This window comes from Notolabrus celidotus, chromosome 8 (assembly GCF_009762535.1).
Source record: "Notolabrus celidotus isolate fNotCel1 chromosome 8, fNotCel1.pri, whole genome shotgun sequence".
Lineage (NCBI taxonomy): Eukaryota > Metazoa > Chordata > Actinopteri > Labriformes > Labridae > Notolabrus > Notolabrus celidotus.
The window spans coordinates 20,789,026-20,807,204 of NC_048279.1; the positions used below are offsets into that span (position 1 = coordinate 20,789,026).

At 42.2% G+C, this 18,179-nt stretch overlaps 2 protein-coding genes across 14 annotated transcripts in view; both read right to left on the reverse strand.

Annotated features, from left to right (window-relative positions):
* The window catches only part of LOC117816796 (protocadherin alpha-C2-like), a 95,980-nt gene that overhangs the window by 28,582 nt on the left and 49,219 nt on the right, over positions 1–18,179 (reverse strand). Inside the window, exon 1 of one of the 13 annotated variants that reach the window (XM_034689131.1) lies at positions 12,169–14,673. The exons of 11 other annotated variants lie outside the window; for them this stretch is intronic. In XM_034689131.1, the coding sequence (XP_034545022.1) occupies positions 12,169–14,544 (2,376 nt within the window). In that variant the 5' untranslated portion in view covers positions 14,545–14,673. Of the gene's footprint in view, positions 1–8,837; positions 11,205–12,168; positions 14,674–18,179 lie in introns of those variants that run through there. One more of the 13 variants, XM_034689128.1, reaches the window with a different exon arrangement.
* LOC117817538 (protocadherin alpha-2-like) lies at positions 15,560–17,944 on the reverse strand. Its single transcript, XM_034690278.1, has one exon. The coding sequence runs from the start codon at positions 17,942–17,944 to the stop codon at positions 15,560–15,562; it is 2,385 nt and encodes a 794-aa protein (XP_034546169.1).

Genomic DNA, 18,179 nt, shown 5'->3' on the forward strand with positions numbered 1-18,179 from the left:
TAATTGCACATTGCAGAAATAGGAGGGTTTTATTTGATCAATAACATCTGGATTTATGTTAAAGCAGGTCCCTTTTAGATAAAAAAATTAACAGCACATGAGCTCTGTAATTAATGAATATTTTACACTATAAAGTCAAAAAAGATGTTATGAGAGATACACTATCACACCACTCCCTAAAGTAGCTATTACTGTTTCACAACACACAGGGTCTCAGATTGCTGTTCCAAAAATATCCAATTTTCAGACAAGAGGGCATCTTGTAAGAAGAATGCAGAGATATTATGAGTACAAACAACAGAGAATAAGAAGCTCCAGTGGTAAATAATAGGAAGAAATGAGTGTGACTCGAGGGGGGCTGGTATGACTATCTCAAGAGAGACAAATTCAGTTGCAGAAGTAGAACAAATATGAGCAGCGCAGCATCAAAGACTGACAAAAAATAGATGATTCTAGATTACAGAATATGCTTGGTGACAGTTCCAGTCTGAGGCAAAATCCACCTTTATCATGCTTATGGGCCTTTTTAACAGACAAGGATTTGACATAAGCAGAGTAAAAATAACACATTTACCCCTGATCCACTACAAATTGAAATGATACATTCCATGTTAGTTGATTTTCATGAATGTGCTTCAGTATTTGGGTCAGTATGTTTACTCACTGGCACAGTGTCACAGATTACAGGAGAATTTGAGGGCAACAAAAAAAAACATTAATATTATTAGTGACACGTGCTGTTCCAAATATGACCATTAAAGATGTCAGCTATGTAAAACACCTTTGAATGCATCAAGTGAGCAGCATCACACATTTGCCAACATAACTCAAACCAACTTCAGCCTCACAAACATCATCCTACAATGCATTTGGGATTAAGACTGCACTGAAGCATTCCCCAGTTTCAAGGCACAAGGGCAATTTGATGCAACAAACAAGCAGCCAGACAACACATTGAATGCGTAATCCTAAAGTCAAATGTTAAAGTAAAACAACCAACCAACGTGAAATGCTTTTACTGTCAGTAGTTTCTCACAGGTGAAATGCAAATGCGTTCACCACCAAGCATGCTTTCTTCACCATGCCATCAAAAAACTCTGTTTACTGTGGTTTGCCAACTAAGCTAATTAGCCATACCTAATAACATCAATGGTTCGAGGGCAGACTATTTAATGCGATATGTATGATAAGAATGTCAATGTAAGGTGCTTGTGAAGAAAAATAAGACTCACTCAGGTATAGTGTGTTGATATTCACTGTAAGACTATGTCGGTTATGTTCAAGTGCAATTGGTATCATTTTAAAAGATATTTTCTCTTGTTGCAGACGGCTAACGTGATCTGCCTGCGCAGTGTAGCTTCACTATAGCTTCCGACCACCGGTGGCAGCACTGAGCTCACAGTCCCTGACAGGAAGTTGGTGTGCAAAAAAAAAAAACGCGCCATAGTGGATTTTTAAATGGCTTGTTTACACTCGGGACTCTTTTGGACGTCCTTAGACCGAATTGCTTCTCTTTTACATTTACACATGGATTAAGCTGGCCTATTTAGCCTGGTGGGTTGCCAAAAACGTCAACTTTTATCCGGTGAGTGTGTTTTTTTTTATACATATACAACTAGTGACAGTATGATGCCCCTAACTTGTGCTGAAAGACATTTCGTCACTCGGCAGCAAACATTTGTTTCCTGCCTTTAATGGTCATGTCCATGTATCAGTCGCTTCACCTGTTAATAGATATGCGGATTTTAGTTGAGCTTATTCTGTCAAATGGGTGCCTCAACATCAGGGTGATGATTTTATTGTTTGTTTTTATCCATTATGTTTCTGTACAGCACTTTGTGTCCAGCTGCTGTTGTTCTTAAAGTGCTTTATAAGTTGAGTTGAGTTGAGTTGAGTTGAGTTGAGTTGAGGGTAGCGTTGCATTTAAGCGAGCTCGCTGTTTGTTGAGAAGTGGAAACAAACAAACAAACAAACAAACGGAAAACGTACAGTTGTAGGCCTAGTACATATACGCGGTTTTGATTCTTTATGATATAGCAAATATTTTGTCTTTTGTTCTGCCGGTGGTCTCTCTATAACCCCCTTTTCTAACTTTTTATCTGCGTCACATCTTCCAAAGTCCATTAATCAAGCGATAGACTGACTACAAATTACCACTACACTAAAAGCTCATTGGTAAACGTTAATTTGAGTTCAGCTTAACAAAGGCCTAAGCTGTTACTGAGCTGATTTTAAGTCATGGAGATAAATGCTTTCTGCTTTAAGCTAACATTTGAAGCTCTGTAACCTAATAACATAGCCTAATGCATCATCTTTTGTTTCATCATTATGCTTCTTCATTATTATTATTATTAACAAATCCGATTAAAAATATGCAGTTGTAGGCCATTAAGCACTTGCTGTACAGTGAATCATCATTACTGTAACTAACACACCGTGCTATCGTAGTTCTTATGACCGAGTTATAGTACTTCAAGTGTTAATGTGTTGTAAAAATATAACTTGAATAAGCACATAAATCATGTTGTTTCAGCATAGTTTGGCATTACAGCCCAATCGTGCCTTGAGCTCCCAAAAGCTTCGGTAGGCCTATTGTGGTTTCAGCACCACGGACAGCGCTAATGTAAGAAACATGAAGAGAAAACGGAGAAACTTGTCACTGACACACACAAACAGACAAAGCCTGTACCTGATGACTAGCATTATGTCTTACCTTTTCCTTATTAGGTAAAGTCTGAGTTCTGGTAAAAGTGTCTCCTCCGTTTATACTGATGAGTTCACCATCTACAGGTGGATACGGAGCGGGAAAAACCACTACATCACTCTTGAGTGTGTCTGAGCTGAAACACACGTCATACTGCTGAGTAGATTTGGAGTAAGACCAGCTCCCGTCAGGGTGGGTGGTGATCATTGGGGCCCCGTACCTGCTGAAGGAGCCGTCTGTCCTGTGACATTTGACAGCTATTAAAGTGATGAGGCTGAGCAGGAAGATGGCTGACACCGCCACAATGCCGATGAGCAGATAGAGGTTCAAAGAAGAGAAGCTCTCCTCCTTTATGGTCACATGTCTGAACTGAGTCTGGATGTCAGCTGAGCTCTCAACCACCACCACATCAATAGACACAGTAGCTGACAGGGAGGGTTCTCCATTATCAGAGACCGACACGACCAAGGGGTGAGTTTTCAGGTCATTGTCACTCATCCGTCTCTTAGTCCTGATTTCTCCTGTGCTGGTTCCGATCCGGAAGAGGTTGTTTCCTTTTGGCTCAAAGTGATAAGAAAGCAGCGCGTTGTATCCAGAGTCAGCGTCTACAGCCCTGATCTTTGCCACAAAGTATCCCGCTTCAGCAGAATAGGGGATGCTCTCACTGTTAACGGAGCCGTGCTCAGAATAGGGCGCGAGAATATTTGGATTATTGTCATTTTCGTCCAGGATCAAAACGTTGACAGTCACGTTGCTACTGAGCGGAGGAACACCAGAGTCTGTGGCCTTAACTTTGAACTGAAACGTTTTTAACTCTTCATAGTTGAAAGACTGCAGGCTGACTATATCTCCAGTCTCTGAGTTAAGGTTTATGACTGATCCTATTTCTTTGTTTTTATGACTATTATTCATTACTGAAAACGTTACTTTAGCGTTTTCATCCACATCTGGGTCCTCTGCCGTTAGAGTGTATAACAAAGCACCGACTGGACTGTTCTCTTTGACATAAATATTTATCACAGACTCTTTAAAACGAGGTGCGTTGTCATTGACATCAGAAACGTGGACTGTAATAACATTTGTACTGGAAAGAGGCGGGACCCCTTCGTCAGTTGCTGTTATTGTTACATTGTATTGAGAGGCTCTCTCTCTGTCTAAAGATCCGTCTACGACCAGAGAATAATGATTCTTATATGTGTTTTTTATTTTAAACGGCACTAAATCAACTATTCGAACCTGGACAGCGCCATTGTTATCTGCATCATTATCCCTCACTGTTATGAGCCCCACCATAGTGTCTATGGGTGCGTCTTCCCGCACAACGTTTTCTAGAGACGTTACTGATATTTCTGGTGGGTTGTCATTAACATCCATTATTTCAACAAGTACTTTACAGTGAGATGCTCTTGGACTTTGCCCTTTATCTTTCGCTTGGACCCGAATTTCCACTGCGTTACTTTTTTCGTGATCCAATTCCCCCTTTACAGTTATCTCCCCCGTCAGAGGATCAATAGCAAATTTGTGTACATCATTATCATTGTCCTGGTTGATAAAAGAATACATTACATCTCCGTTAAGACCCTCATCCAAATCCTTAGCGTGCACCGCAATCACAGTAGCACCTTGCTGCGTGTTCTCGGGCACTCTGGCTTTGTACAGCGGCTTGTCAAATATTGGAATATTATCATTTACATCTTGCACGTTGATGGTGATATGCAATGCGCCTGATTTAGGAGGTTTACCTCCGTCTACAGCTGTTAGTGTTAATTTTATCATAGCTTGTTTCTCTCGATCTAACGCCTTTTGCAGCACCATTTCTGCAGACACAGTCGGCTCTCCACCATTCTGCACATCCAGGGTGAAGTATTCATTTTGACTCAGCTTGTATCCCTGAACAGAATAGCTACCGACATCTGCATCAAACGCCTTTGGTAGTGCAAATCTTTCACCAGCAAAAGCTGACTCTGATACGTTCAAATCAATTCCTGGTATCCGAAATGAAGGGGCGTTGTCGTTTATATCCACAATTTTAACCTCGAAGCGATACAGATTGAGTGGAGATTTAACAATGGCTTCCACTTCTAGCGAACACTTAACATTACGAGAGCAGAGCTCCTCACGGTCTATTCTGTCTTTCACCAGAAGAATCCCAGTCTTTACATTCACTTCGAAATACCTCGTGTTAGGTCCTGAAATCTGAAAACCTCGAGTCTCTAGTTCTTGTACATTTAGATGTAAGTCCTTCGCCAAATTCCCCACATTGGTACCCGGGCTCGACTCCTCCGTCACAGAATACACAATCTGTGCTGCTGCAAAACTCCATATGTGAGATACAAGAAACAACAAATAAATCCAATGCCGTATAAAGGTCCTTTCTTGCATCCTGTCCATCGCCTCCACTATACAAATTCACAGCAAATCCAGCAGTAACATATCGATACACCCCGATGAGAGACGCTCAGAACAGCGAGGATGTTCAGTGCTGATACGAACAAAGCTTTACAAACCTCTCCTCCAGATAAAATGGGAGGAGCGTCGCACAGAAAACAAATGTTTCAGTTCTATGAGCTGATAGCGACATCTTGCGGTAATGTTAAAGTTAAGAGTGAAAGATAAAAAGATAAATCATAAAGCTATAAATCAAAGGCCGTCCAATGAACGTATGACTCAAAATCCGCACTGATTTCCCATCAGTTAAATAAAATCGATACAACATATCAACTAGTATTCTAATGAGAATACATCTGTGAGAAAAGAGGAAAATGATAACAAATGCAAGATGTAATGAAACAAAGCACTTAACCAACTGCCCGACAGGTCTCAGTGGATCAAGTAAAAGGCATATAAAATCTAAGAGTAATTGCAAAGATGAGTATAGTTTAACATTTCCATTATCTGAAGCACATCAGATGACATGAAAATATATCATTATCAAGAAACATATTTAAGATTATGACTTTTGTGGTCCTCAAATAGTCATCTGCTTAAGAATGGAACAACACATTTAGGAAGAAGTAAGAACGGCATATCATTCCAATCCCTGTTTTTTTCTGCCCCCCCTTACCTTCTCTTTGTTAGGTAAAGTCTGAGTTCTGGAAAAAGTATCTCCTCCATTAATACTGATGAGTTCACCATCTATAGGTGGAAACTGGGCGGGGAAAACCACCACGTCACTCTTGAGTGTGTCTGAGCTGAAACACACGTCATACTGCTGAGTAGATTTGGAGTAGGACCAGCTCCCGTCAGGATGGGTGGTGATCATTGGGGCCCCGTACCTGCTGAAGGAGCCGTCTGTCCTGTGACATTTGACAGCTATTAAAGTGATGAGGCTGAGCAGGAAGATGGCTGACACCGCCACAATGCCGATGAGCAAATAGAGGTTCAAAGAAGAGAAGCTCTCCTCCTTTATGGTCACATGTCTGAACTGAGTCTGGATGTCAGCTGAGCTCTCAACCACCACCACATCAATAGACACAGTAGCTGACAGGGAGGGTTCTCCATTATCAGAAACTACCACCACCAAGGGGTGAGTTTTCAGGTCATTGTCACTCATTCTCCTCTTAGTCCTGATTTCTCCGGTGCTGGTTCCGATCCGGAAGAGGTTGTTTCCTTTGGGCTCAGAGAGTTGATAAGAAAGCAGCGCGTTGTATCCAGAGTCAGCGTCTACAGCCCTGATCTTTGCTACAAAGTATCCCGCTTCAGCAGAATAGGGGATGCTCTCACTGTTAACGGAGCCGTGCTCAGAATAGGGCGCGAGAATATTTGGATTATTGTCATTCTCATCCAGGATCAAAACGTTGACAGTCACGTTGCTGCTGAGCGGAGGAACACCAGAGTCTGTGGCCTGAACTTTGAACTGAAAAGTTTTTAACTCCTCATAGTTAAAAGACTGCAGGCTGACTATATCTCCAGTCTCTGAGTTAATATTTATAACAGAAGTGGTTGGAATACTTTTGGGAGTGCCATGTAGTGATGAATATGTTACTTTAGCATTTTCTCCTACATCAGGATCAATTGCAGTTACTTTAAAGATAGTAGCTCCCACTGCACTATTCTCTTTCACATAGACATTAATCACAGGTTCAGAGAAAATAGGGGCGTTGTCGTTTACATCAGAAATATGAACAGGAATCACACTGGTGCTGGAGAGAGGAGGAGTACCTTCATCAGTTGCTATGATTGTGACATTATACTGAGACACCCTCTCTCTGTCTAGAGCTCCATCGACTGTCAGTGAATAATAATTTTTGTAGTTTAACTTGAGTTGAAAAGGCAAATCCCCAATAATATTAGCACTGGTGAGACCATTTTTACCCCCGTCTTTGTCAGTCACAGTCACTAAAGCCACCACTGTACCTATCTCTGCATCCTCCTTAACTGGACTCATAAGAGAGGTGATAATTATTTCAGGTATATTATCATTAATATCTGTCACTTGTATTAAGACTTTACCATGCACACTCCGAGGAGGCGTGCCTTTATCTCTTGCCTGCACACGGATATCATATGCTGCATTCTCCTCATAGTTGACTTTTCCTGTTACAGCTATTTCCCCTGTGTCTGGGTTTATTGAGAACAAAGTTTCAGGATTAAAATTCCCTCTTTCAATGAATGAATAGACAATCTCACCATTTATTCCCTCATCTAAATCTGTAGCACTTACTGTTAGTATGGATGTCTGAGGTGGAGCATTTTCTGTGACCTGGGCCTTATAGAGAGGCTGACTAAATACTGGGGCATTGTCGTTTATATCCATTACATTTACAATGATTTTTAATGTCCCAGACTTGGCAGGTTTTCCTCCGTCCAGAGCAGTTAAAGTAAGGCGGATAACAGACTGTTTCTCCCTGTCTAATGATTTCTGTAACACAAGCTCAGCAGACTCGCTGTGCTCACCGCCGCTTTGTACATCCAATGAGAAATAATCATTCGGGCTCAGCTTGTAGCTTTTGACCGAGTTGCTGCCCGTGTCTGCGTCGTTTGCCATGGGAAGCAGATATCTCTCTCCGGGGAAAGAAGATTCAGAAATATTGAAAGTCTTTTCCTTTTCTCGAAAGGATGGTGCATTGTCGTTTATATCAATAATCTGTACCTCTATGCGATGCAGAGTCATGGGGTTGCTGAGAATGGCTTCTACATTCAAAGAACATTTTGCCGTATTTGGACAAAGCTCTTCACGATCGATCCTGTCAAAAACACACAAAGCACCGCTTTTCAAATCCACATCAAAATATTTCTTGGAATTCCCGGACACGACTTGTAAATCCCGTTTTTCCAATTCATGAACATTAACTTGTAATTCCTTAGCGAGATTTCCCACTACCGTCCCTTTGTCCACCTCCTCGGGAACGGAGAATGAGAGCTGCGCCGTAGAGCCATCACACAAACAAAGCAACGCCAGGACATTAATCCAAAACGTAGGTGTTAGTCCTGTACGTCCCATCGCTGTTGCAGAATGAAAGAAATAATCATTTTTGAACATGTCCACAATTAAGATTCACAAAAAGCAAAGATCCCTCTGTCAGGCGATCATTTGTGCGTTCCCTGTGAAAGCACTGCCGGACTGCTGATGCCCTGCGTGGAGAGGAGGAGTCTAGGAAAAAAAAGAACCACACGGATATTGTGGTCTCCAGCGACACCAGCTGTTCCATTAGTGCTACCGTATTATGGCACAAATATTAAAATCTTAAACATGCCACAACCTATAATTGTCCGCGATGTTAAGGCAGTCTAAATATACATTTTATGAAAAAATAGATGAAACCTCGTACACTTTAAGATGGTATTACTGCTTTGTAATATCAGTTATGTGTTACCAAGGCAAAACAAAAGGACAAGTATATCAAAATGTCTGCAACAAATTCACAAGGCCGAGTTCAGCACCACGGACAGCGTCCGCACCACGGACAGCGTCCACACAACAGCAGTAGTGCCAAGATCTCATTTGTTTTGTGGCTTCTCTGCTTAATGTACATGCCTTGCGCCCACAACGAAGCATAATATGTACATCACGACTTGCCAGAAATTGTTAGTGTAAAAAAAAAGATGATCTAATAACCCAACAACTTTTGTAAATTAAATGAAAGCAGAAAAGCAATTATAACCAAAACTCACTATGGCAACAATAACTCACCTTTTCTTTGTTAGGTAAAGTCTGAGTTCTGGTAAAAGTGTCTCCTCCATTGATACTGATGAGTTCACCATCTACAGGTGGATACGGGGCGGGGAAAACCACTACGTCACTCTTGAGTGTGTCTGAGCTGAAACACACGTCATACTGCTGAGTAGATTTGGAGTAAGACCAGCTCCCGTCAGGGTGGGTGGTGATCATTGGGGCCCCGTACCTGCTGAAGGAGCCATCTGTCCTGTGACATTTGACAGCTATTAAAATGATGAGGCTGAGCAGGAAGATGGCTGACACCGCCACAATGCCGATGAGCAGATAGAGGTTCAAAGAAGAGAAGCTCTCCTCCTTTATGGTCACATGTCTGAACTGAGTCTGGATGTCAGCTGTGTTCTCAACCACCACCACATCAATAGACACAGTAGCTGACAGGGAGGGTTCTCCATTATCAGAGACCGACACCACCAAGGGGTGAGTTTTCAGGTCATTGTCACTCATCCTCCTCTTAGTCCTGATTTCTCCGGTGCTGGTTCCGATCCGGAAGAGGTTGTTTCCTTTAGGCTCAAAGTGATAAGAAAGCAGCGCGTTGTATCCAGAGTCAGCGTCTACAGCCCTGATCTTTGCCACAAAGTATCCCGCTTCAGCAGAATAGGGGATGCTCTCACTGTTAACGGAGCCGTGCTCAGAATAGGGCGCGAGAATATTTGGATTATTGTCATTCTCATCGAGGATCAAAACGTTGACAGTCACGTTGCTGCTGAGCGGAGGAACACCAGAGTCTGTGGCCTGAACTTTGAACTGAAATGTTTTTAACTCTTCATAGTTGAAAGACTGCAGGCTGACTATATCTCCAGTCTCTGAGTTAATATTTATAACAGAAGTAATAGGAATACTGTTTGAATCAACACCTATCTTGTACGTCACTTTAGCATTTTCCTTCATATCAGGATCGACCGCAGTTACCGTGTAGATTCGATCGCCGATAGGACTGTTTTCTTTCACATAGACATTTATCACAGGTTCAAGAAAACTCGGCGGGTTATCATTGACGTCAGAGATGTGAACTGTTATAACACCTGTGCTGGAAAGAGGCGGGGTCCCCTCATCAGCAGCCGTGATCGTCACATTGTAAGAAGAGCTCTTTTCTCTATCCAGAGGTCCGTCTACAACTAAAGAGTAATAATTCTTATAATTGGAATTTAGCTTAAATGTTGCAGAACCGATAAGTTTGCTTACAGTTTGGCCATTTTTTCCTCCATCTTTATCATTCACTGTCACCAAAGCCACAACGCTGCCTATTTCAGCATCTTCCTTAACAGGATTCAGGAGTGACGTCACTACTATTTCTGGGGCATTGTCGTTCACATCGACTACCTCCACTAGCAGCTTTCCATTTGTTCTTCGAGGGGAAACTCCATGGTCTGTTGCCTGTACATGGATCTCATAAGCTGGCTGTGCTTCGTAATCTAAATTTCCCTTTACCACGATCTCCCCAGTTTCTGCATTTATTAAAAACATATCTGCAGGATTAAAGTTCCCACGCTTGACAAAAGAGAAAGTGAGCCTCCCATTGTCGCCTTCGTCCAAATCAGTGGCACTTAATTGTATTACTAATGATCCAACTGGCGCGTTTTCATTTACCTTCGCTTTGTACAGTGTCTTACTAAACGATGGCGTGTTATCATTAGCATCCAAAACAATTACATTTATATTCAGGCTTCCGGTTTTAGGAGGCTTTCCCCCATCCACAGCTGTCAGTGTTAGTTTAATAACAGCTTGTTTTTCGCGATCCAAAGCTTTTATCAACATTAATTCAGCAGAAACACTATCTTCCCCACCGCTCTGCACATCCAGGGAGAAATATTCATTTGGATTTAGCCTGTAAGTCTTTACTGAATTGCTTCCCGTGTCTGAATCGAGAGCTAGGGGCAGCAAGAAGTGCTCGCCTGTCGGAGAGAGTTCAGATATGTTGAGTGAATAAGAATTCTCTACAAAGGTTGGCGCGTGGTCATTTATATCAACAATTACCACCTCAATGCGGTGAAGAACCATGGGATCACTCAGTATTGCCTCTAAGTTGAGGGTGCATTTGATAGTGCTCGGACAAAGCTCCTCGCGATCTATCCGCTCATTAACACAAAGATCCCCCGTTTTAAAATTCGCCTCAAAATATCTCTTACTGTATCCAGACATGATATTTAGATTCCTCGTTTGCAGGTCTCGGGCGTTTACATTTAAATTCTTTGCAAGATTCCCGACCACGGTCCCTTTGTCCGCCTCCTCGGAAACAGAGAAGGATATCTGCGCCGCAGTCCAATCACATGAAAACAAGATGAAGAGCCAACAGAGTATTCCATTATTCCTTCCTCTGCCCATCGCTGCTTCCAAAGAAACTGACGAGAAACCAAATATAATTCATCCATAAAACGACACTCGATCAGCCAATGTTTGATATCCCACACACTCCAGTTGTCACCGTCTGAACGCCATTCGTCCTCCTCTCACAAAGCACTCGCAGACTGCTCACGCCTCACACGTAGGAGGAGACTGAAACAACGACCTCACAGAAACATGCGGTCATCAGCGACCCCACGCGTTTAAACTTGGATATTAAAAAAGGTGATAGAGCACATAAGCTCAAAAGTCTTGCATTACAACGCTGTATAGTATATGTTTAGAACATAGCTGATGTTTTCAACCAGCTACCAAAAGAGATAAAACGTCACGCAACTAAGTCACGTTTTCCTGCACAGGAAATGGGTGAGCCCTGTCAATACAAAAAATAATGTAACAATAGGAAAATTACTTCGTTCATATTGGCTCAAAACCATGCACAGGAGTCCCATTTACCAAGGTTAACAGCAAAGTCAACTGCGTCATAACTGTCTACTATTTAAACAATGCTTACAATGAAATAAATCAATGGTCACATTTTAAACAAATCTGATTATAATAACTAGCACCTTGTTTCTTTGAAGTAAGAAACAGAATAAAGGAACTTGCAATATTATTTTATATATATATTTTGTGACACAACGAAGGGTAAAGAAAATACTGGTATGAATTCAGGACCACGGACAGCACCATACAACAAACCCTGTAATATTTCCCCAATATTTTCAACCTAAACCAGGTCTGTGATTTGTAAAAATGTAAAACTTGTGTCAATGCTGTTGGATTTTAGTGCAGTGGTCTGATTTTGTGTGATTTTTAGACACGCTTTTGTTAGGCTCACATGTCAATCCTGAGAGAATAGGGTGACTGATGGCGAATAGCACTCCATTGAAAAGACATAGGACTCCTTAGTAGTTAGAATTAATGAATGGTTTCAACAACTCACCTTTTCCTTGTTAGGTAAAGTCTGAGTTCTGGTAAAAGTGTCTCCTCCATTGATACTGATGAGTTCACCATCTACAGGTGGAAACTGGGCGGGGAAAACCACTACGTCACTCTTGAGTGTGTCTGAGCTGAAACACACGTCATACTGCTGAGTAGATTTGGAGTAAGACCAGCTCCCGTCAGGGTGGGTGGTGATCATTGGGGCCCCGTACCTGCTGAAGGAGCCGTCTGTCCTGTGACATTTGACAGCTATTAAAGTGATGAGGCTGAGCAGGAAGATGGCTGACACCGCCACAATGCCGATGAGCAGATAGAGGTTCAAAGAAGAGAAGCTCTCCTCCTTTATGGTCACATGTCTGAACTGAGTCTGGATGTCAGCTGAGCTCTCAACCACCACCACATCAATAGACACAGTAGCTGACAGGGAGGGTTCTCCATTATCAGAGACCGACACCACCAAGGGGTGAGTTTTCAGGTCATTGTCACTCATCCTCCTCTTAGTCCTGATTTCTCCGGTGCTGGTTCCGATCCGGAAGAGGTTGTTTCCTTTGGGCTCAAAGTGATAAGAAAGCAGCGCGTTGTATCCAGAGTCAGCGTCTACAGCCCTGATCTTTGCCACAAAGTATCCCGCTTCAGCAGAATAGGGGATGCTCTCACTGTTAACGGAGCCGTGCTCAGAATAGGGCGCGAGAATATTTGGATTATTGTCATTCTCATCCAGGATCAAAACGTTGACAGTCACGTTGCTGCTGAGCGGAGGAACACCAGAGTCTGTGGCCTGAACTTTGAACTGAAGTGTTTTTAACTCCTCATAGTTGAAAGACTGCAGGCTGACTATGTCTCCAGTCTCTGAGTTTATGTTTACAAAGGATGAAGTAGGAATGGACTTTTGAGAGCTGTCTAACAGCTTGTAAGTCAGTTTTGCATTAATGTCCAGATCAGGATCAAAAGCACTTATTGTGCAAATTACGGCTCCCACTGCACTATTCTCTTTTACATAAACATTAATCACAGGCTCTATGAAACGAGGTGCATTATCATTGACGTCAGTCACGTGAACAGTAACGACCCTGACACTGGACAGAGGAGGACTCCCTTCATCTGTGGCTGTAATGGTGACATTGTAAAGAGAGGTGTTTTCTCTATCCAGTGCCCCATCTACTACTAATGAATAGTCATTCTTGTAGTTGGACTTGAGTTTAAAGGGAACAGAGCCCACTACCTTACAGTTAGTTACACCATTGTTTCCTCCATCTTTGTCACTCACTGTAACCAAGGCAACTATTGTCCCCAGCTCTGCGTCTTCTTTGACTGGTGTCATGAGTGACGTCACGGATATTTCTGGAGCATTGTCATTCACATCAATTATTTCAATCAAAAGTTTAGCATGAGCACTGCGAGGAGTGGGGCCTTGGTCTGTTGCCTGAACTCTCACCTCGTAAGCCGGTGTTTCTTCGTAATCTAAACTTCCCTTAACAGTGATTTCTCCAGTTTCTGGATTCAGATCAAAAATATTTGTAAGATCAATATTCCCTCGTTTGATTAATGAATACAGAATCTTACTATTTATTCCCTCGTCTAAATCTGTTGCATTTAGTGTCATTACAACTGTCCCGTGTGCAACATTTTCACTTATACGCACCTTAAAAAGTGATCTGCTAAATGTTGGTATATTATCATTCACATCTAATACATTAATGTGTATCTGCAGTGTACCTGATCTAGCAGGTTTCCCTCCGTCTAAAGCAGTCAGAGTAAGTTTAATCACCGCTTGTTTCTCTCGATCTAAAGCTTTCTGCAGCACTAACTCAGCGGACACACCGTGTTCTCCACCGCTCTGCACATCCAGCGAGAAATTTTCATTTTGGCTCAGCTTGTAGCTCTTCACGGAGTTGCTTCCTATGTCTGCATCTACTGCTATTGGGAGGAGATATCGTTCTCCCGTTAGAGATGACTCAGAAATATTTACAGAATATGCTCTTTCAATGAAAGCAGGAGAGTTATCATTAATATCAAAGACATTAACCTCTATGCGGTGTGCAGTCATTGGATCGTTCAGAACAGCTTGTATTTTTAAAGAGCATTTTGCCACATTTGGGCAAAGTTCTTCTCTGTCTATCCTGTCGTCTACAAAGAGATTCCCTGTCCGCAAATTCACGTCAAAATATTTCTTACTGTAACTCGAAACAATACGTAAATCCCGGGTCTCTAGTTCTGGTACATTCAGGTTTAGATCCTTTGCAATATTCCCAACCACGGTGCCTTTGTTCACCTCCTCGGATATCGAGTAGGATAACTGCGAAGCAGAGCAGTCACAAAGACAAAGAAACACGAGGATTTGGGTCCACACGTATTCCATTCGCCGTCGAATTTTCATCGTTGATGTCACAGAAGAACTGAACAGAGACGAGCATTTATCCTCAGTGCAGATATTCCCGTCCAACAAATATTACAGTGGGGAAGCTCCTGTCCGTTTCGCCACAGCAGCTTCCGCGGGTGTACTAATGGTTGATGACGATTTCATTTTTCCTCATGCAGGGAGGAGGAGTTACGGACATCCAAACACACTCAAGTCTGCGGTCTCAGGCGACATCATGTGGTGAATTATCGGTAAGAAAATACAGCCCCAGATCTCACAGTCATATTATAAGAAATATTAACAGAATATAAATGCTAAGTTTTCTGTATACACATACAAGTAAATATTTAGATTGTGACACCCCTGAATAAATGTAACTTTTAAATATTTTAGTCATTGTAAAAGCTGTGGAATAACGTAAAAAAAGCAATTTATAACGAAATAATATTATATTGAGATAATCGTGCCATTACAAAAGGGCACATAGTTAGTGGAAAATTCAAACTTAAATGAAAAGTGTAAGTCAGTAGAATTGTGAAGAAACCACATATTCTCAACGCAAAGTTGAACAACACAGACAGGAAATTTTAACTTCGCTCAACTTTAAAAACTTGTGGCAAATGTGTAATCCAGCAGAAAGACTTTACTTCACACACCGGAAGTATCATTGTAATCAGCAACACAACATTGTTGTAATTCAGGTTGAAAACAGTTAATATAATTTAAAATACTGATCAAGTACTCCCCCCAGGCAAAAAAACAGTGGCCTTTGTAGCATAATAGCACAACTTTGTAGTTCAGCACCATGGAGAGCTCTTCTCAGATAAAGGCAGTACTGCTTGTTCCATCACCCACAATGCCAAGGAACTTTTTTCCCACAAAGGGTTGTGGGGATGAGTTTTTAAAAACACACTGCATAAGGTTGTGATCGTGTGGCGTACGTTCTGCAATAGTTAAAACTGTATTATAATGTCAAGGCAAGCAAGAAATGAAATATGCATTTTTGGGATAGCATCATAGAGTTCATGTTAATTCAGTTAAAATGGCCTACCTTTTCTTTATTGGGTAAAGTCTGAGTTCTGGTAAATGTGTCTCCTCCATTGATACTGATGAGTTCACCATCTATAGGTGGATACGGGGCGGGGAAAACCACTACATCACTCTTGAGTGTGTCTGAGCTGAAACACACGTCATACTGCTGAGTAGATTTGGAGTAAGACCAGCTCCCGTCAGGGTGGGTGGTGATCATTGGGGCCCCATACCTGCTGAAGGAGCCGTCTGTCCTGTGACATTTGACAGCTATTAAAGTGATGAGGCTGAGCAGGAAGATGGCTGACACCGCCACAATGCCGATAAGCAGATAGAGGTTCAAAGAAGAGAAGTTCTCCTCCTTTATGGTCACATGTCTGAACTGAGTCTGGATGTCAGCTGAGCTCTCAACCACCACCACATCAATAGACACAGTAGCTGACAGGGAGGGTTCTCCGTTATCAGAGACCGAAACCACCAAGGGGTGCGTTTTCAGGTCATTGTCACTCATCCTTCTCTTAGTCCTGATTTCTCCGGTGCTGGTTCCGATCCGGAAGAGGTTGTTTCCTTTGGGCTCAAAGTGATAAGAAAGCAGCGCGTTGTATCCAGAGTCAGCGTCTACAGCCCTGATCTTTGCCACAAAGTATCCTGCTTCAGCGGAATAGGGGATGCTCTCACTGTTAACGGAGCCGTGCTCAGAATAGGGTGCCAGAATATTTGGATTATTGTCATTCTCATCCAGGATCAAAATGTTCACAGTCACGTTGCTGCTGAGCGGAGGAACACCAGAGTCTGTGGCCTGAACTTTGAACTGAAGTGTTTTTAACTCCTCATAGTTGAAAGACTGCAGGCTGACTATATCTCCAGTCTCTGAGTTTATGTTTACAAAGGATGAAGTAGGAATGGACTTTTGAGAGCTGTCTAACAGCTTGTAAGTCAGTTTTGCATTAATGTCCAGATCAGGATCAAAAGCACTTATTGTGCATATTACTGCTCCCACTGCACTATTCTCTTTCACATAAACATTAATCACAGGCTCTATGAAACGAGGTGCATTATCATTGAGGTCAGACACCTGAACAGTAACGACCCTGACACAAGACAGAGGAGGACTCCCTTCATCTGTGGCTGTAATGGTGACATTGTAAAGAGATGTGTTTTCTCTGTCCAGTGCTCCATCTACTACTAATGAATAGTCATTCTTGTAGTTGGACTTGAGTTTAAAAGGAACAGAGCCCACTACCTTACAGTTAGTTACACCATTGTTTCCTCCATCTTTATCACTCACTGTAACTAAGGCAACTATTGTCCCCAGCTCTGCGTCTTCTTTGACTGGTGTCATAAGTGACGTCAGAGATATTTCTGGAGCATTGTCATTCACATCAATGATTTCAATCAATAGTTTAGCATGAGCACTGCGAGGAGTAGAGCCTTGATCTTTTGCCTGAACTCTAACCTCATAGGCAGGTGTCTCTTCATAATCTAATGTCCCTTTCACAGTTATCTCTCCAGTTTCTGAATTGAGATTAAACAAATCTGTTGGATCAGTATTACCTCGTTTCATTAATGAGTACAGGATCTTACTATTCATTCCCTCATCTAAATCAGTTGCGTTTAGTTTTATTACCACTGTTCCGTGTGCAGCATTTTCCTGCACAAGCACCTTAAAAAGCGATCTGCTAAACATCGGTGGATTATCATTTGAATCTATTACATTAACGTTTATCTGCAATGTACCCGACCTGGCAGGTTTCCCTCCGTCTACAGCAGTTAGAGTAAGTTTAATCACCGCTTGTTTCTCTCGATCTAAAGCTTTCTGCAGCACCAACTCAGTGGACACACCATGTTCTCCACCGCTCTGCACGTCCAGTGAGAAATATTCATTTTGGCTCAGCTTGTAGCTCTTCACCGAGTTGCTGCCTATGTCTGCATCTTCCGCCACTGGGAGAAGATACCGTTCTCCCGCTGACAATGATTCTGAGATATTTAATGAGAAAAACGTTTCAATAAAAACAGGCGAGTTATCATTGATGTCCAAAATATTGACGTCAATACGATTAGCGGCCATAGGATTGCTTAAAACAGCCTGCAATCTTGTGGAGCATTGCGCCGTGTTCGGACAAAGCTCTTCTCTGTCTATCCTGTCATCAACAACGAGATTCCCTGTCCGCAAATTCACGTCAAAATATTTCTTACTGTAACTCGAAACAATGCGCAGATCCCTGGTTTCTAGCTCTTGTACATTCAAGTTTAGGTCCTTTGCGATATTCCCAACCACGGTGCCTTTGTTCACCTCCTCGGATATGGAGTAAGATAATTGCGAAGCTGAGCAGTCACAAAGAAACAGCAGCACAACAGCACGAATCCACACATATTCCTCGTTTCCCATCGTTGAATAAAAAGCACCGAGTCTCGCTTATCATGTATATCCAGTCACTGCAAATATTCCATATAAACACGACTTTCCAGCGACAGCGGCAGGACCATCTCTCCACACAGAACAAGCCGAGTGTGTCGAGGGGAGGGTCAATGACGGCTTTACGTTTCCCATGCAGGGAGGAGTTTTACACATATTGTAATAATCATAGCTGTGGTCTCGAGCGACATCATGTGGTTGAAGACGA

Bases quoted from the DNA above. Each gene is read 5' to 3' on its own strand.
- LOC117817538 (XM_034690278.1), bottom strand. From the start codon at position 17,944: ATGGGAAACGAGGAATATGTGTGGATTCGTGCTGTTGTGCTGCTGTTT.